The sequence below is a fragment of the Canis lupus genome, chromosome X (assembly GCF_003254725.2).
Source record: "Canis lupus dingo isolate Sandy chromosome X, ASM325472v2, whole genome shotgun sequence".
Taxonomy (NCBI): domain Eukaryota; kingdom Metazoa; phylum Chordata; class Mammalia; order Carnivora; family Canidae; genus Canis; species Canis lupus.
The window spans coordinates 19,715,837-19,732,794 of NC_064281.1; the positions used below are offsets into that span (position 1 = coordinate 19,715,837).

The window sequence follows — 16,958 nt, forward strand, 5'->3', positions numbered from 1 at the left end:
AGCAAAATTGATTTATCTATACATTTGTGTTTTTTAATCACACTTAGAGTTTTCAGGTATTTTTATCAGTGGAATTTAAATGTATTACATAAGAAAGCTTTTGTCTTCAAGTCTATTTTACACTAGCACACTTTATAAAGTTATACTGATGGTAGTTTTTCAGTTGATTCTTTTAGATTTTCTAGGTAGATCATATATAAATAAGTAAAATTTATTTTAAATAATAATTATATCTTGTATTTTATTATCTTACCTATTTTATTTTATATATTGTATTTTATTATATATTGGCTATAAATTGGCTATAAATTTCCATGTAATCTTAATAGTAGTGTTAATGGGTGTGGTGTCCTTGTCTTTTTTTTTTTTTTTTTTTTGAGAGAAAGAGTGAGAACAAGTGGGGAGTGCAGAGGGAGAGAATCTTACACAGGCTCCACACCCACAATGGAGCCCAATGCGGGGCTCAATCTCACAACCCTGAGATAATGATATGAGCCAAAATCAAGAGTCAATTGCTTAACTGACTGAGCCACACAGCCCCCCGCCCCCCCATTCCTATTGTGTTTTTTAACTCTTAAGAAAATATCTTTCTGGGGAGCCTGGCTGGCCCAGTCAATAACATGTGACTCTTCTTGATCTAGGGATTGTGAATTTGAGCCCCATGTTGGGTGTAGAGATTACTTAAAACCTTTAAAAAAAATATCTATTACAATTTAACTGAGTAGTTTGTTTTGAATATAGATATTCTCAGAGTATGGGAAATCAAAATGGGAAGAAAAAGGAGACATTCTAATTCATTATTAAATTATATCCCTGCCCAAACCTGGAGAGAATACTACCAAAACTAAAATAACAACAGCAGAAATTAATGTTGAATTTCAACTTTTTGGCATCTATTGAGAATATTGGGATTTTCCTTTTTTGACCTGTTAATTTAGGCCATTATTTGATTCCATCTTTGAATTCCAGAATGACCATAGTTTGTCCAGGGGGGTGTGTGTGTGTGTGTGTTTACATGATGGATGGATCACATTTGCAAACATTTCATTTGGGATTCATAATTAATGAAGTTTGTTGTTCGATTACATTTTTTTTTTTTTTAAGCCAAAATTTTGTAAGAAAAAAAGCTTTTCTGTTCTGGCATAGTTCAGATAGCTTTGGGGAAAACTTAGAGCTTTCTGAAAGGATAAAATTTTCCTTTATTTAAAGAATTTTTTCCCCCAATTTCATGGTGATTGGGTTTTCCTTTATTGAGTTAATAATGGTAACTTACATTTCCCCTCAATGTGCTAGCATAGAATTATAGGCTATTTTCTTACAAGATTTTTAATTTTTTTCTTTATCATTTCAAATTATGTATGTTTGTGCTTTCTCTCAGTCCCCACCCCCCTTCAGATTATTATCTAATAGTATTTTACTGTCTCCCCAAACTTCTGAAAAGAGCCAGGTTTGGATTCTTTTGGTGGGGTATAAATTAGCTGGCTCCCTAACTTTGCTCCAGATAATGATTATGGAATTAATGCTGCTGATACTTAACCTGGAGCTGATTCTCAGTGGAGCATGCCATTATTACTCATATAAGAAGCAGGTGTTCCTCATCACATCTTTCCCCTCCCCTCCCCTTCTCTCCCCTCCCCTCGACACACACACACACACACACACACACACACACAGAGAGAGAGAGAGAGAGAGAGAGAGAGAGAGAGAGAGAGAGAGGCAGATACATAGGTAGGGGGAGAAGCAGGCTCCCTCCCAGGACCCTGGGATCACAGCCTGAGCTGAAGGCAGACGCTCAACCACTGAGCCACCCAAGTGCCCTTTTTTTAATTATTAAAGAATTTAATAAGTTATAGGTGCAAAACATACTACTAATTGTATTAGTAAAAAATCAATATAAAAACAGTCCATAATTCTGCAACTGTGAATTTAAAAATTTTGTTGTAGTTTTTGAAAAGCCTAGTGTTATATTCTTGCCAGTATTTAACACATACAGAGAATATTGTTAGTGTCAGCACTGAGTTTACAGAACCTTGCAGACCCAAAGTAATGTATTTAGGTAAAACCATAATAAGCATGTGTTCATACAGATGAAGGAAAAAATAGGATCAGTATTAGTTAACGTTATTATGTTGGTGATCTGACAAGACTAATTTTAAGAAGTTTCATAGTTTAAGAATATTTAAAATAGTTTAAAAATTCTAAAGCTGTAACATGTATTACAGATTTATAAACTAGATTTATAAAACTAGTTACTAGAAAACTAAGGAGAGTACTTACTAGCTTGAATGAAGTAACATGACAGAATGCTTTAATCTAAAAGAAAAAAAAACAAAATACAATACACCAGCAGAAATAATACACCAGCAGAAAGATTTTCTAATATAAGGAGACATTAATTACTCATTAAGAAGGAATTTGATAGGTAAAACAGTCAATTAACAACTACAGGAATAATCAGTTCAGAGATGAATTAAAAGCCCAGTTTTGGGAAAGATGGCAAGGGCAAGAAAAAGGAAAAGGGGAGGAAACAGTGTCTGATAATACCAATCTTTCTTCATCATGTACTGTATTTGACAGAAATTTACCTTTTAAAAATGCCTCCCCACACACAGTTTTGTTTAACTATTCCATGTACAATGTAGTTTAATCTCCAGGTTTTGGAAAAATAAGGCTTTGAGAAGACTTACCATATTAGGACCAAATTTTAACAGGTTTTGAAAGTTCAGACTCTTAGACTTTAAACAAAACTGTTAAATTCTTGATTGGCTCAGGATGGTTTTTATGGAAAAAACTAATCTGTAACAAAACCTTGGCATTGAAATTTTGAGCAAGTGTACAGAAGTTCCAAGTAGGACAGGGCTCTGACATTTACAACAGCAAGCATTTTCTCTTCTTATTGTTACAGAAGGCAAGGCTGTTTGAAAACAAAATATTCAATAGGAATGGAATTTAAAATAGAGCTATTAGATTAATATTGCTAATTATATGTATCTCTTTCCTTAGGTTTCTTTCCTTTTTTTTTTTTTTTTAAGATGTTATTAAGAGAGAGAGTGTGTGCATGAGAGCAGGGTGAGAGGCAGGGAGAGGGAGAGAGAGAATCCCAAGCAGACTCCAAGCTAAGTGTGGAGCCTGAGGTGGGGCTAGATGTCATGATCCTGAGATTATGACCTGAGCCAAAACCGGGAGTCAGATGTTTGAGCCACCCAGATGCCCCTCTTTCCTTAGTTTTTGAGTATTTGATCTGTTAAATGTTGATAAGAATTATAACTTGTCACTACTACTGATTTTCTTTTATTTCTGTCTTCTAGGTTTTGTTTTTATATATTTCTATGTTTTGACACATGCAAATTCATAATGACTTCAAATTGAAGATAGACTAGAGAACACACACATTTACATTTTTTTTTCTTTTCAAGATTGAGGAAGAAATAGAAAAATAAATCCAGAGAAAAAAAACCCTGAGAGGTATGTCACTTGTAAACCAGAATATGATGAATTTTTGGTTGAATAAAGTACTTGGAAATTATTTAATGGCAGAACCCTAGAAAGCTTAGTGAACCTGTGGCCTTATTTAGAAAGTTGGAAGGACCATCCAAAATTTCATTTTGCATTATCCCTAATGTCAAAAGCAGGGGTGTCCCGGGAGAGAGAGCAAGCCATGGGCATAGCCAAGCAATTAAAGGTATGAAAAGCTAAGTCCTTTGTTTGTCAGTATAGATATCTTCTAGTGTGACTTTCCTCCTGAGATAATGCTAGAAATTCAGCTCTCTGATTTACAAATTTGTCCGTAGGAAATTCCAAAGTGGGTATACTGTGTGGAGAAAGGGGCAGTGCTTTAGGTGGCTTGTAGCTAACCTGAGGGTTATTGGACCTCCAGTACCTGGAGAATGGAATGCTTATCCACCATTAAAAGAAAGCCTAGCTGGTTACATGGTTCTTTTCTCTCCCTGACTTCATTCTTCTAGACTGTAGACCTCTAAATGTGGTCATAATTTAGGTTTTTTGCTAGACAAACAGGGATTCTCACTTGAACTGAGGAAATACAGCCCAGCTATCAGAATGTAACTCTGGTCTAGACCTTCATCTATAGATATGAATTGACAATCTAGAAGAATCATGCTTTTGAGGAAAATCAACAGCCAGAAAGAGGCACCAAATCCAACTGATTGAGACAACAGAGGAGGCAGTTTAATTTAGAATACAGAGTTAACTTCATATCTTTAGAGATAGTTGGGAAGATCCTGTATCCACCCAAAAAAGGAGAAAAGATGGCTGTGAAAAAGAAATTAAGTTTATTTTGATATTAAAATATGACCTTTTAGATAAAAATTCAGGAGCTGGAGTGAAGATCAAATTAGCTAGTTTAGAAAAAAAATGTTTAGGGGTTTTGAGAATGGAGTAGAAAGAAAATATGAAAGAAAAATTAAAGCAACATGAAGGCTAGATTTAGAAGTCTTTATATCATTTAATAGAAATTCTAATATGAATGAACAGAGAATATGGAAGTATAGAAACAACAGAAGAAAATTTCTTGAGGTCAAGAAGGGCTTGGGTCTTTTATTCATTTATTTATTTGTAGCTTTATGCCCAACATAGGGCTCGAACTCATGACCCTGAGATCAAGAGTTGCATGCTCTTAGGACTGAGCCAGTTCAGTGCCCTCTAGAGGGGCTCAAGTTTTTTAATTGGAAAGGCCCCATTGGGTTCTGGATGTAAGACAACCATAGCTTTTTAGAAATAACAGTGAAAATAAAAAGGACTTGATAAATTCAAGAGTGGGTAGCTTTAGAGACTAATTTAAGGGCTGAATTTGTAAGAGAAGTGAAGCATAATTCCATACTTGAAAATCAGGTATCTGAAGAAGTAATGGCCAACATTGAACATGGGGAAAAATTGGAAAGAAATATAGCTTAGGAGGGAAGATGTTAATTACACTTTAAATGTAAATTTTCACCTGTTCCACTTTTGCTCTAGAAAAATTCTGGGGCACCTGGGTGGCTCAGTTGGTTAAACATCTACCTTCAGCTCAGCTCATGATCCAGGCTCCTGGGATCCAGTCCTGCTTCGGGCTCCCTGCTCATTGGGGCATCTACTTCTCGCTCTCTCACTGCCCCTCTGCCCTGCTTGTGTGTGTGCGCTCTTTTTCAAATAAATTAAGTCTTAAAAAGAAGGAAAGATTCATTGGGGCATTTGGCTGGCTCAGTAGAGCATGCAACTCTTGATCTCAGGGTTGTGAGTTCAAGCCCCACGTTGGGGGTACAATTTACCTAAGAAAAAGGAAAAAGAAGAATTCTGTTAGAGACACATCTGCCTTTTCTGAAGCTTGAGCAATTCGATTTACTGTGAATAGTACAATTTAGTTCTGTGAGTTTGACTTAGGGAGAAGAACTAGACTTGAGTCATAAAATCAAAAGGCAGTGAGTTTTTGGGAGACCAAAATCAGAAAGTAATTCTTGAAGTAATTCTTGCATACGTAATAGCTGCAAAAAGCAAAGTGAATGTGTAAGCACCCTGTTAACTTGCTCAAAAGAAAGATCATCAAAATGTCTAGGTATCAAGAGATCCAAAACGGAAATATATTCGTTAGCCCTAATTTTAGATAGATAAATGCCCTTACTATACCTATTAATTTTGTGTGGTATTTTTATTGCTGCATTTCAAAGAATGGAAGAAAATTTTTGTGAATTTTTTGAGTTTCTCTCAAACCATTATTTCCCTTAAAACTGTATGTTCTTCTTGTGAATTCTTCCACACCGTGTTTAAGATCATGACTTCTGCAACTGGGAAGGAACTGTTTTACTGACCTTGAGGTGAGAGTCGGGTCCCAGAAGTATTTTTTTTTTTTTAAAGATTTTATTTATTTATTCATGATAGTCACACAGAGAGAGACAGAGAGGCAGAGACACAGGCAGAGGGAGAAGCAGGCTCCATGCACCGGGAGCCCGACGTGGGATTCGATCCCGGGTCTCCAGGATCGCGCCCCGGGCCAAAGGCAGGCGCCAAACCGCTGTGCCACCCAGGGATCCCCCAGAAGTATTTTTGAGGACATTTGGTAATCGGACAAAACGTTAGGATGTGTTCATCCACACTATTAGAGTCTCGGTTCTCTGAACTATTCTGCTTATTTGTCTCCACATTCAGCTGATCTCTGTGCTTGGTTCTTGCAGCAAAGACAGGGGCAATTGCAGTTAGTTATTAGTGTGCATTCCCCACTCTTACTTAATGGCAATCCAGAGAACTCTTCTAAGTAGCTTTTGTTTTAAGAACATTGGTTTCATTCTGCTTGTCAGAATTACTTCTAACCCCACAAGGGTTACAAAGTTGAAGGATGGTCACCTCTGCTTGCAAGTACAACGTATGTTTTTTCCTGATTTAAGTTTTTATGGGGACAGGATAGAATGAAAAATAATCAGTCAAAACTGTTTAATAACTACTGCTCACCCAAGTCAAAATAACATGAGTGGATACTCTCCATTTGGGCCAGAATATCTGTTAGAAAATAAATGGATAGGATGTAAAATAGTGGGAATAACAGCAAATAAGTCTGTTGTGGTAGCTGGGGTTAATATTTTAGAGCACCTTGCATATTGGGGAACTACAAGCTTTCTGAGCAAGGGAGTTGGGCCATGATCAAAGTGGTGCTTCAAGGAATCAGTGTGTGGCAGATTGCAGGAATGCCTCCTCAGTGCTTGGCCCCAGCCCTCACTAGTAACAGGCTTCCTTGTCATTTGTTGCGGGAATGGCAGCAAGGAGCAGAAGAGCCAGTGGAGAGGCTGTTTTCATCCCCTGGGCGGCGGAGGGGGGAGATCAGGAAAGAGGAAGCTGAGAGTGAGTGGTGACAGTGGAAATATGAAGAGAGGGACAGATTCCTGAGAGGTTGTGGAGAAGAAATGAAGAAGGTCTGACAACCTGAGTGAATTTAAGCAGGGAAGAAGGAAAAGGCCATAGTGGTCATGTCAGGAGAAAGCAGAGTTCTATTCTGATGAAAATATTCCACAGGCAGTCTGATGGAAGCGTTAGGTGCTACCCCTGAGTATGTGGATTTGGGGACTCATCTTTGTGTAAATGGTAGTTGAAACTGTGGAATAAAAAGCAGAAGAGGGATCCCTGGGTGGCGCAGCGGTTTGGCGCCTGCCTTTGGCCCAGGGCGCGATCCTGGAGACCCGGGATCGAGTCCCGCGTCGGGCTCCCGGTGCGTGGAGCCTGCTTCTCCCTCTGCCTGTGTCTCTGCCCCTCTCTCTCTCTCTCTCTGTGAGACTATCATGGATAAATTAAAAAAAAAAAAAATTAAAAAAAAAAAAAAAGCAGAAGAGAAGAGGGCTGAGTGTACTTCCCTGGGCTGCAGTAAGGAGTGGGAAGACAGAGTAACCCACAGTTGGGAAGGTGAGAAATGAGGGAAGGAGAGAGTTTTAGGATCCGGGGGATTGATTGTCAAACTCTAGTAGAAAAGCCAAGGAGGAAGAATACCTAGCAAAGGAGTTTAGTGTGCAGGTTGAGAATTCTTAGAGCTGATGGGATTGGGGTTATGTAGGGAAATTGGAGAGAGAGAGCCTTAATACATTAACGAATCCTATTTATTGCCCTCCTAATTGGCTTAATTTCAAAGAGTGCTGTGGCATTATGCTTAGAAGATTCATTTACTATTATCATTTTGTAATTACACTTTTAAAGAGGTGAGACAAGAAAGAATCATGGCCAAAGGTGATTTTATTTTACTTATTTTTTAAAAGATTTATTTATCTATCAATCAATCAATCATTGAGAGAGAGCACAAGCAGAGGGAACTGCAGGCAGAGGGAGAGGATCAAGGAGCCCCAGTCTCAGGACCCTGGGATCATGACCTGAGCCGAAGACAGACACTTAACTGACTGAACCACCCAGGTGCCCCTGGCCAGAGGTGATTTTAATGGGGAGAGAACAGTTGACAACTTAGAGCATGTATGCTTTCCATTTTCCATAGCTGAAAATCTTTTTGTTGTTTCTTTTAATTTGAAGCAGTTTGAATAAATAACATGAAACATGTCCTTCCTTGAAAATGAAAAGAATATGTCTCAGAGATGACATGTTGAAAATCTATTTATTACATTAATGTTCAAGTTTTTCATGGGTATCTAAGAAGTATTTGTATGTAAGTTTAGTATCTAAAAATAAGACCTATATACATAAGTATTGCAAACAAGTAAAATCAGAAAAAGGATAAAAGTGCTGTAGAAATTCAGAGGAAGGAGAAACTATTTGCAGCTTTTTCTTTTTTTGTAGGGAAGGGGACTTGAGGAAAAGGTCCAAGCAGAGATGATAAGGGAAAGGTGTTCCAGGTAGAAGAAATCCTGAGCTCAGTGTAGAGCTGGGGTCTTATCAGGGAACATGGGATGTTTTTGTTTGGCTGAAGTGTGTACATGTGGTGGTTGGGGAAGATTCTTGAAGGGAAGTTAGGGGAGATAATGATGGAAAGATAGTTTGGGGCCGGAATTTAGAAGATGGCAGGAGTGTGAACTTTATTTGGAAGCAGCAGGGAGCCATTAGATATTTTTTAACAGAAGAATGACATCATCTAGCTGATGCTTTAGAAAAATGACTCTTGGGGCACCTGGCTGGCTCAGTCAGTGGAGCTTGGGACTGAGTTTGAGCTCCATGTTGGTAGAGATTACTAAAATAATACACTAAAAAAAAAAAAAAGAAGTGACACTTTCTATTATTTGAAATTTTAGTAAGCATTCAGCACTTACATCATCAGTGAAAAATGATAAAAGTTAAAGAGAGATGCATCTAATTGTACCATTTAGGCTGGATTAGAAAGAGAGAGAAATAAGGAAACCAACGAGGGAAATGGCTTATGCAGTATTTAGAACAAAAGTAAACCACAATCCCTGATTAGTATTAGTGTATTATTTAATTGGTTAAGTTTTTTGTTGGTTTGTTTTTTAAAGATTTATTTATTTTAGAGCTCATGCGTGCGAGCAAGGGGAGGAACAAAGGGGGAGAGAGAGAAAGAGAGAATCCTCAAGCAGACTGTCTGCTGAGTGCAGAGGAGTTCAATGTGGGGCTCGATGCCAGGACCCCAAGATCATGACCTGAGCAGAAACCAAGAGTCAGCCGCCTAACCCACTGAGCAACCTAGCCTCCAAGGTTTTTTTTTTGTTTTCGTAAGTTTGGGCTTAAGTAGAAAAGGGAGCTTTAAGGTCATTGGGATGTCTTGAAAAAAATCCAGGGCAACAAGGTTCTGGAGCTGGACTTCAGAAAGGTCTGGAGCCAGGAGCTAAAAAGCTATTAGTAAACCTTACCCTCCCTGTTCCCTCTACTTTGTTTCTCTGGACATTCACTGGATTCTTTTTATTTTTTTATTTTTTTATTTATTTATTTATTTATTTTTTTTTAATTTTTATTTATTTATGATAGTCACAGGGAGAGAGAGAGAGAGAGGCAGAGACATAGGCAGAGGGAGAAGCAGGCTCCATGCACCAGGAGCCCAACATGGGATTCGATCCCGGGTCTCCAGGATCGCGCCCTAGGCCAAAGGCAGGCGCTAAACCGCTGCGCCACCCAGGGATCCCATTTCTTTTTATTTTTTATTTGTAAACTTTATCTCCCGAGTCTAACCTGAAGTTGGAAAATGGCCATCCTCATCTTCTGTGTTAAAACCAAGGGCAGTAGTGGTGGGGAGAAGAGTGATCCTTGCTCCTGGTTTCTGATTCTCAGGGATAGGACTTTGATTTTGTTATGCTCACAGATGAACTTATTTTTACTTTATACCTACTGCCAGTCAGCTGTGGCCAGGAGAGCATACATACACGGTGGGAACTGACTTCTCTAGATTAGAGGGTCAGTTAAGGGAAGTCAATATAAGTTAGGCAGAATTCCCAAAGGGTGTTTACTACAGTTATGCATTTTGAATTTTTACAGTTCAATGTATTGGATGAAAGATAGCAGACTATCTAAATTTAGAGAAGTGATAGGAAAATCATGCAGAGATTTCCCCCTAGTAAGCTATAGAGTGTGTTTAAATTGAACTTTAATAAAACTGGCTACCCTTCTGGGAATATGTGTTATATAGACTGAAAGGAGACAAGAGTGCTAGGGTGCTGGAAACGTTCTAGATCCTGATCTGGGTAGTGTAGTGATTATATGGGTTTATACCTGTGTCAAAATTCAAGGTGTGGGGCACCTAAGTGACACAGTTGATGGGAGTGTCCGACTCCTGATTTCAGCTCAGGTCATGATCTCAGGTTGTAAGATTGAACTTGGGCTCCATGCTCAGTGGGGAGTCTGCTTGAGATTCTCTCTCTGCCCACCCTTGATCTGCATTCTCTCTCTCTGAAGTAAATAAATCTTTAAAAAATTCATCAATATGTGTATACCCAGTGTGTGAAAGCAGTATCTTAATTAAAAAGCTAGGCACAGCTGACTTATTTATCTGCCTTGCCTTGTCATACAGTTGCCCATATATCACTGGACATCAGTTAAGTTCTCTTTCATTTTAGATAAATTTTTGATAGGTGTTCATCTGTCACATAATTTTGAGTGTTTCAGAAATGTAAATATGATGAGATTTTTAGTACATGATATGAAAGTAATGTTTGGTTTATGTGTTTTTCTGATTTAGGAGCTGTGACTGATGAGAATTAAAGGCCATGGATGAAGATGGACTTGAATTACAACCACAAGAGCCAAACTCATTTTTTGATGCAACAGGTATAACTTGGGTCGTTCTGCTTCCCAAAACTACCAAACTTGGAAGTTGGCTATCAAGTGGACGAATTGCTAGACACTCATGTTGATACTCACACTTAGGTATCTTTTATCCTGTCAAGCCTACATTTGTTAAAGGGGGCATATTATTATTCCCATCCTCAAAAATGTGTTACCCTCACAGCCAACATTCACATTTTTCTCCTTAACAGCAGGAGTATCAAAACACCAGTGTTCTCCAGTTCTTCTCATCTTACCCACTTATAGCACTAAGTCCTGTTACTTCTCCCTTTGAAAATGTTCTTGCTTATAACTCTTCATTCTACTGCCTCTCTCATAGACAGGCTCTGTCATCTCATTCTTAGTCTGTGGTTACTTTTAAATTCTTTTCCTTACCCTTAGTCTCTTTTGTCCAGCCCGCCAGTTAGAATACTGATTGTAAACTTTCATGTGGATCGTGTCATGTCTCTGGTTTCCATTACCCAACAGGTAAAGTATAAACTCAGGCCCTCCACATTCTGACCCCATCCTACTCTTAAAACCCTGTCTCTCACAAGGTGACAAAAGGAGCCCTCTGCTTCAGGAAGATGGAGTCTGACCTCACTCTCCAAACTACCAAGACTATTAAATTCATGAAGTTCTAAAAATAGAAAAAAATGTATTTGTAATTTCAGATTATCTATGATTCCAGTTGTCTAACATTATAAAGTGATTATGCTAGGCTTAATAATGTAAAATTTTTTTTTGTCACATTAGCTAGCTACCCTTACAAATAAAACTTTGACTATTTTCCATTGGATTTGAAATGATCTTGCAGTATATTAAAGAAATAATAATTAGCTTTATCAGGAAATAAAATATTGATGATTTAAAATTTTAACTTTTTCTTCAATCTCTAAATCCAGCGGGGTATATGTATTTTTCTTAACAACTTGGAATAGTCTTTTAGTTTACATTTGGTAACTTCAGTTTGATAATAATAAATACAAAGAAAGGTATAATTCTCTCTTCATTACAACATGGAGTATAATTAACGTGCTTGAAAGACTAAGCTCTTTGGAGAAGAACGCACACTATTTACTAGCTTAATCTTGCCACAAGTGAGCCTGGGTTATGGACTAAGTGGTGGATTGAAGGTTTACTGGATTTTAGCCCTGATTGTTAACACTTATGGTGTTTGTTTATCTTTGAGCAAGTCACTTAATCTGTCAGGGCCTCCATTTTCTTGTCCTAATAATAATGAAACCTCTCATTACAGTTTTTCAGAACACTTCCCATACATTCCCATTTGATCATCACAACAGTCCTGTGAGGTACGCATGGCAGATACTACTGTCCTCATTTTACTGATGAGGAAACTGAAACTCAGAGGTTAAATGACTTGCCCAAGGTCACAAAACGAATAAGTGTCTGAATGGTACTCTCTTAGATTTTGTAACTAGTCTTCTTGCCACCAAATGCTTTCATCTTTATGTCTACAAAATGGAGATTATAATGATCTGTTGCTGATGTTAATATTGAGAATATGGAAAACAAAGGAGTATAAAGCATTTTGTGGAAGTTCCCTAGAAATTAAAGCGAACATATTCTTTATTATTTCTAGATGTAATTAAAATGGTTATTAACTGGCTATAAGAATTCCTGTACTTTAAATGAAATTTTGGCCCTTGCTGGTCATTTGTGTTTGTTAAACAAAGCCATATGTCTCTGAGGACCTGGCCAGTGACACAGTCATTGAGTTAGGCAGCTGCTTGGACTCAGCCTGATTTGAGTTATGTCCAGAAGCACTATTCAACAGAATAGCGTTTTCGGTTAAGACTTCTATAAAACTTTCTTTTTTCTAGATCAAGATCCAAGATACTGGATTTGTTTTCTTTTATCTTCTATTTTTGGCAAGGGTATTTGATTTTGATTCCTATTTGTGACATTCATTCAGATTAATATTTACAGAGCACCATAATCTGTGCAAATTGTGTGATCTTGGTGAAGTCATTTAATCTCAATGGGGCTTCAATTGATTCAACCCTCTACCTTTATTCCTTAACTGCAGAGTGCACTAAAGTAAGGTTTCTTATATTCTGAAGAGCAGCCTGGGGATTTGGGATATGGGGGGACAGGAGGAGGCTGGATGGAGATGGAATACCCTGGTGAAGTCAGGGCAGGCCCCATTCCAGCTAACCTTGGCCTCTACCGCCCCGGAGCAGCTGCAGTTTAGGCATCTCATCTATCCACAGAGACTCCTTAGCCGGTTGTCTTTTCTCTGTAACTGTGGCCCTCTTTTCATTTATGCCCCGATCGTTTTATATCCTACATTCAGAGGATAATTTCTAAATTTCCATAGTCATAAATGGAGGATATTGGTGTGATACTGTTCTAGAACAAAGGGGAAAAAAGGGGTATAAATGGAAGGGAAGTAAAAGAGATACATGTGAGAGCTGGAAAGAAGAAAAAGTATGAGTTGAGAAAGAGATGGAGCAAGAAGGAAACAAATGAAAACACATATAATGAAGAAAAATGGCATATTTGTCACCTGAACTTGAGTTACTTATTTTTATGATCATCCCTATGCATATAGGTTTAACTTTAGTGAGCCTGAAATTTTACTTTCATGATGTGTGTGTGTGTGTGTGAGAGAGAGAGAGAGAGACTGGCTCAGTTGCTTTGTTTTTCTGTATTTCCATACCTATCACTTGATTTGGAATGAGAATAAAAGTTCTTGTAGTAAAAATTTTTGTTTCTGATATGATTCAAAAATAGATTCCCTCTTCTTTAATCTGTCTTAATGTTTAAGAAAACTGAGGAGCCAGTCTGTTTTACTGGTAGGAATTAAATAACATTTATATTATTTGAGGTAGTCATGCACATCTAACTGAAATTTGTGATTTTAATTTTTTTTTCTTTTAAGGAGCTGATGCTACACACATGGACGGTGATCAAATTGTTGTGGAAGTACAAGAAACTGTTTTTGTTTCAGATGTTGTGGATTCAGACATAACTGTGCATAACTTTGTTCCTGATGACCCAGACTCAGTTGTAATCCAGGATGTAATTGAGGATGTTGTTATAGAAGATGTTCAGTGCCCCGATATCATGGAAGAAGCAGATGTATCTGAAACGGTCATCATTCCTGAGCAAGTGCTAGACTCAGATGTAACTGAAGAAGTTTCTTTAGCACATTGCACAGTCCCAGATGATGTTTTAGCTTCCGACATTACTTCAGCCTCAATGTCTATGCCAGAACACGTCTTGACGAGTGAATCTATACATGTGTCTGATGTTGGACATGTCGAACACGTGGTTCATGACAGTGTAGTAGAAGCAGAAATCGTCACCGATCCTCTCACAACAGATGTCGTTTCAGAAGAAGTATTGGTAGCAGATTGTGCCTCTGAAGCAGTCATAGATGCCAATGGAATCCCTGTGGACCAGCAAGATGATGACAAAAGCAACTGTGAGGACTACCTTATGATTTCCTGTAAGTCTTGGGGTACAGTGATTGTCAAAGGTATTTTTGAAGGCTGTATTTCCTAACTTACATCAGGGGTGAAATTTTCTTGACTTCTATAAAATTAAACTAAATTTCATAGACCTACCTGCATTGTTGTTTCAGTTTGGAGCCTGTAAGATTACTCAAAATTAAGAGAAGTGAAATGGTGCAGAGTAAAGAGTCGTTTCTCTATAAGGACACACTAGAAAGATGAGATTTCTTCAGTCTAGAAAGACAAAGATGTAAAGGAGTAGAACTGAACTTTCTGAAATCATGAAGGATGTGATTAGGCTGTTATGAGCCTCTATTAGAATTAGGAATCCTCTTAAAAAGGAGTTCAACCTAGAAAAAAATGTATAACCAAACTACTTATGTTCTCGTAAATGGATGTACAGTGCTAACTTATTTACTACCTGTGTACTCTACTTACATGTAAAATGCCATTTATATATCAGATAGCATGGAAAAGAGCTCTGGCATAGTGTTGAAACATTGAATGATTCCAAAACATGATTTCAAGTATGATGGACTCATAGTAGGGTATGGAAGAAAAGTAAGATGTTTTGGAACACACTTGTACATTTTTAACTTAACGTCTGGAAGGATAGCTGTGTCTTCTTACAACATATTTCTTGATGCCACTTTCAGAGATAAAATCCTCAATTGGATAGACCACAGTGCTGACCCAGTATGGGGATTCTTGTGCCTTTAAGAACTAAACTTCAAACAAAGACTCAGACTATTTGCTTACCTAAAACCACAAGACTATTTGGTTTGCTTGAATATCTATTATAATACAGGAATTTCACATAGCATATATTGGAGTCCACCAGCATTTTAGGAAATACCTTTTAAAAGTTCCAGATTTTGGAAATCCAAGAATTCTTTATGTGAAGAGGAAGAAAACGCCTTCATTCAACGCATGTGTTTGGGCTCCCTACTCTGTGTTAGACATTGTTCTAAGTAGTGCAGATATGGATAAGTGATAAAAAGATACAGAAAACCATTGTCTGTAGAGAGCTTACAGTTCACTGCAGGAGATAAAGATAGGTTGCACTGAAATACCGAGGTGTGACCAAGTTGCTGTGGAGACAAGATGGAGTTGCTGACCTTTGTACTGAAGAATGAGTACTAGTTTTACCAGGTGAAGAGGGGCATGAGTTGGGAGGGAGCATTCCAGGCAAATTGTATTAGTATGTTAAAAAAAAGTCCTGGCCTTTGCTGGGAATGATGGGAACTTTAGGATGTACTTGTATATCTTTGTGTACTTTCTGGTTAATTGATTAGAACAAATTTCTTGAAATAGAATTGCTGGATCAAAGGGTATACACATTTATAACTCTGGTGATATTGCCTCAATATTTTGCCTAATGATAACTCCCGCACCAAGTTTATGAGAAGATCCATTTCCGTCCACAACTGACCAACACAGGGTATTTTTTTTTTAATATTTTATTTATTTATTCATAAGAGACATAGAGAGGCAGAGACACAGGCAGAGGGAGAAGCAGTCTCCATGCAGGGAGCCCAATGCGGGACTCGATCTCTAAACCCTGGGATCAATCCCTGAGCCAAAGGCAGACGCTCAACTGCTGTGCCACCCAGGAGTCCCCCAACACAGGATATTAACTTTCCTTTTTGGTTTTTGCCAGTCTGACAGGGAAAAATAGGGTAGCCATTTGAAGTTTGAATTTATTTTAGCAAGATGATTTCGGTAGTAATACAGAATAAGAAGAGATGGAGAGACTAGTAGTAGAGAGTAGTTGAAATGGTTCATTTATGAGATAAAGAAGATCCTAAGTACTTTCATGGGAATGGGGGCAGAAACGGGAAACTAGATTCAAGAGAGTTTTTAGGAAGTAAAATGGATGAGATTTCATAACAGAATAGGAGTGGGGATCTGAGGGAGAAAGAATTCATGGAGGACCAACCCTAAGCTTTCTACCTGGAGGATTGGGTGCCTGGTCATGCTATTACCTACGAAGTGGAGGAGATTTGGTGGAAAGAATATGATTTAGAACCTGTTAGAAGTTTGAGTTGCTTGCTGGGGACAGTTGATGGATATTTTTTCTCTGCAGTTGATAATACGAATTCGGTGCTTTTGAAAGAGTTGTGGCTCGAGGAAGAAATTTGGGACAAGAGAATATAGATAGTATCCTATGTAGAAGTGGGTGGTGGTTCCTCAGAGAGTGCTTGTAGAATAAGAGTGTCAAGTATGCATCCTTTGGGTATTTAATAAGTATGTGGAGTAGAAGAGCCCATGAAAATCAGGGGGTTTGAGGAAGAGAAGGAGGAAAAAGATCTTTATTTTTTAAAAGATTTTATTTATTCATGAGAGAGACAGAGAGGCAGAGACATAGAGGGAAAAGCAGGCTCCCTGCAGGGAGCCAGATGTAGGACTCCATCCCAGGACCCCGGGATCCTGCCCTGAGCCAAAGGCAGATGCTCAACCACTGAGCCACCCAGGCGCCCCTGAGAAAGATCTTTAGAGAAGTGTTTTTTAACACTGCTAAAGATGAAAAGAATTCCTGGAAGTGTCATCACTGAGTAGAGAGAGTGGAACTGTTTAATTGAGCAATTAGGAGATCATTGGTATCTTAATTAAAATAGTTTGAATAAAGCATGGGCCAATGGAGAAGAAATAGAAGAGATGAACCATAATGGATTGAGAAGTTTGGTGGAAGTAAAGTAGGTGAAGCAGTTTTTATAAGTGGCCATTTTGGTCAGTGAAGGGACAAAAGAGGCAAGAGTACAGCTTTTGATGTTTGGTTGGATAGTGAAAGTG

At 38.1% G+C, this 16,958-nt stretch overlaps 1 protein-coding gene across 16 annotated transcripts in view; it reads left to right on the forward strand.

The window, feature by feature from the left end:
- ZFX (zinc finger protein X-linked) overlaps window positions 1–16,958 on the forward strand; it is a 96,458-nt gene that overhangs the window by 50,990 nt on the left and 28,510 nt on the right. For 7 of the 16 annotated variants that reach the window (XM_025438689.3, XM_025438685.3, XM_025438672.3 and 4 more), the window contains 2 exons: window positions 10,601–10,689; window positions 13,592–14,161. In XM_025438689.3, the coding sequence (XP_025294474.1) occupies window positions 10,629–10,689; window positions 13,592–14,161 (631 nt within the window). In that variant the 5' untranslated portion in view covers window positions 10,601–10,628. Of the gene's footprint in view, window positions 1–3,308; window positions 3,466–5,791; window positions 5,811–7,676; window positions 7,898–10,600; window positions 10,690–11,944; window positions 12,000–13,591; window positions 14,162–14,192; window positions 15,318–16,958 lie in introns of those variants that run through there. The other 9 variants (XM_035711940.2, XM_049107180.1, XM_049107179.1 and 6 more) reach the window with 7 other exon arrangements.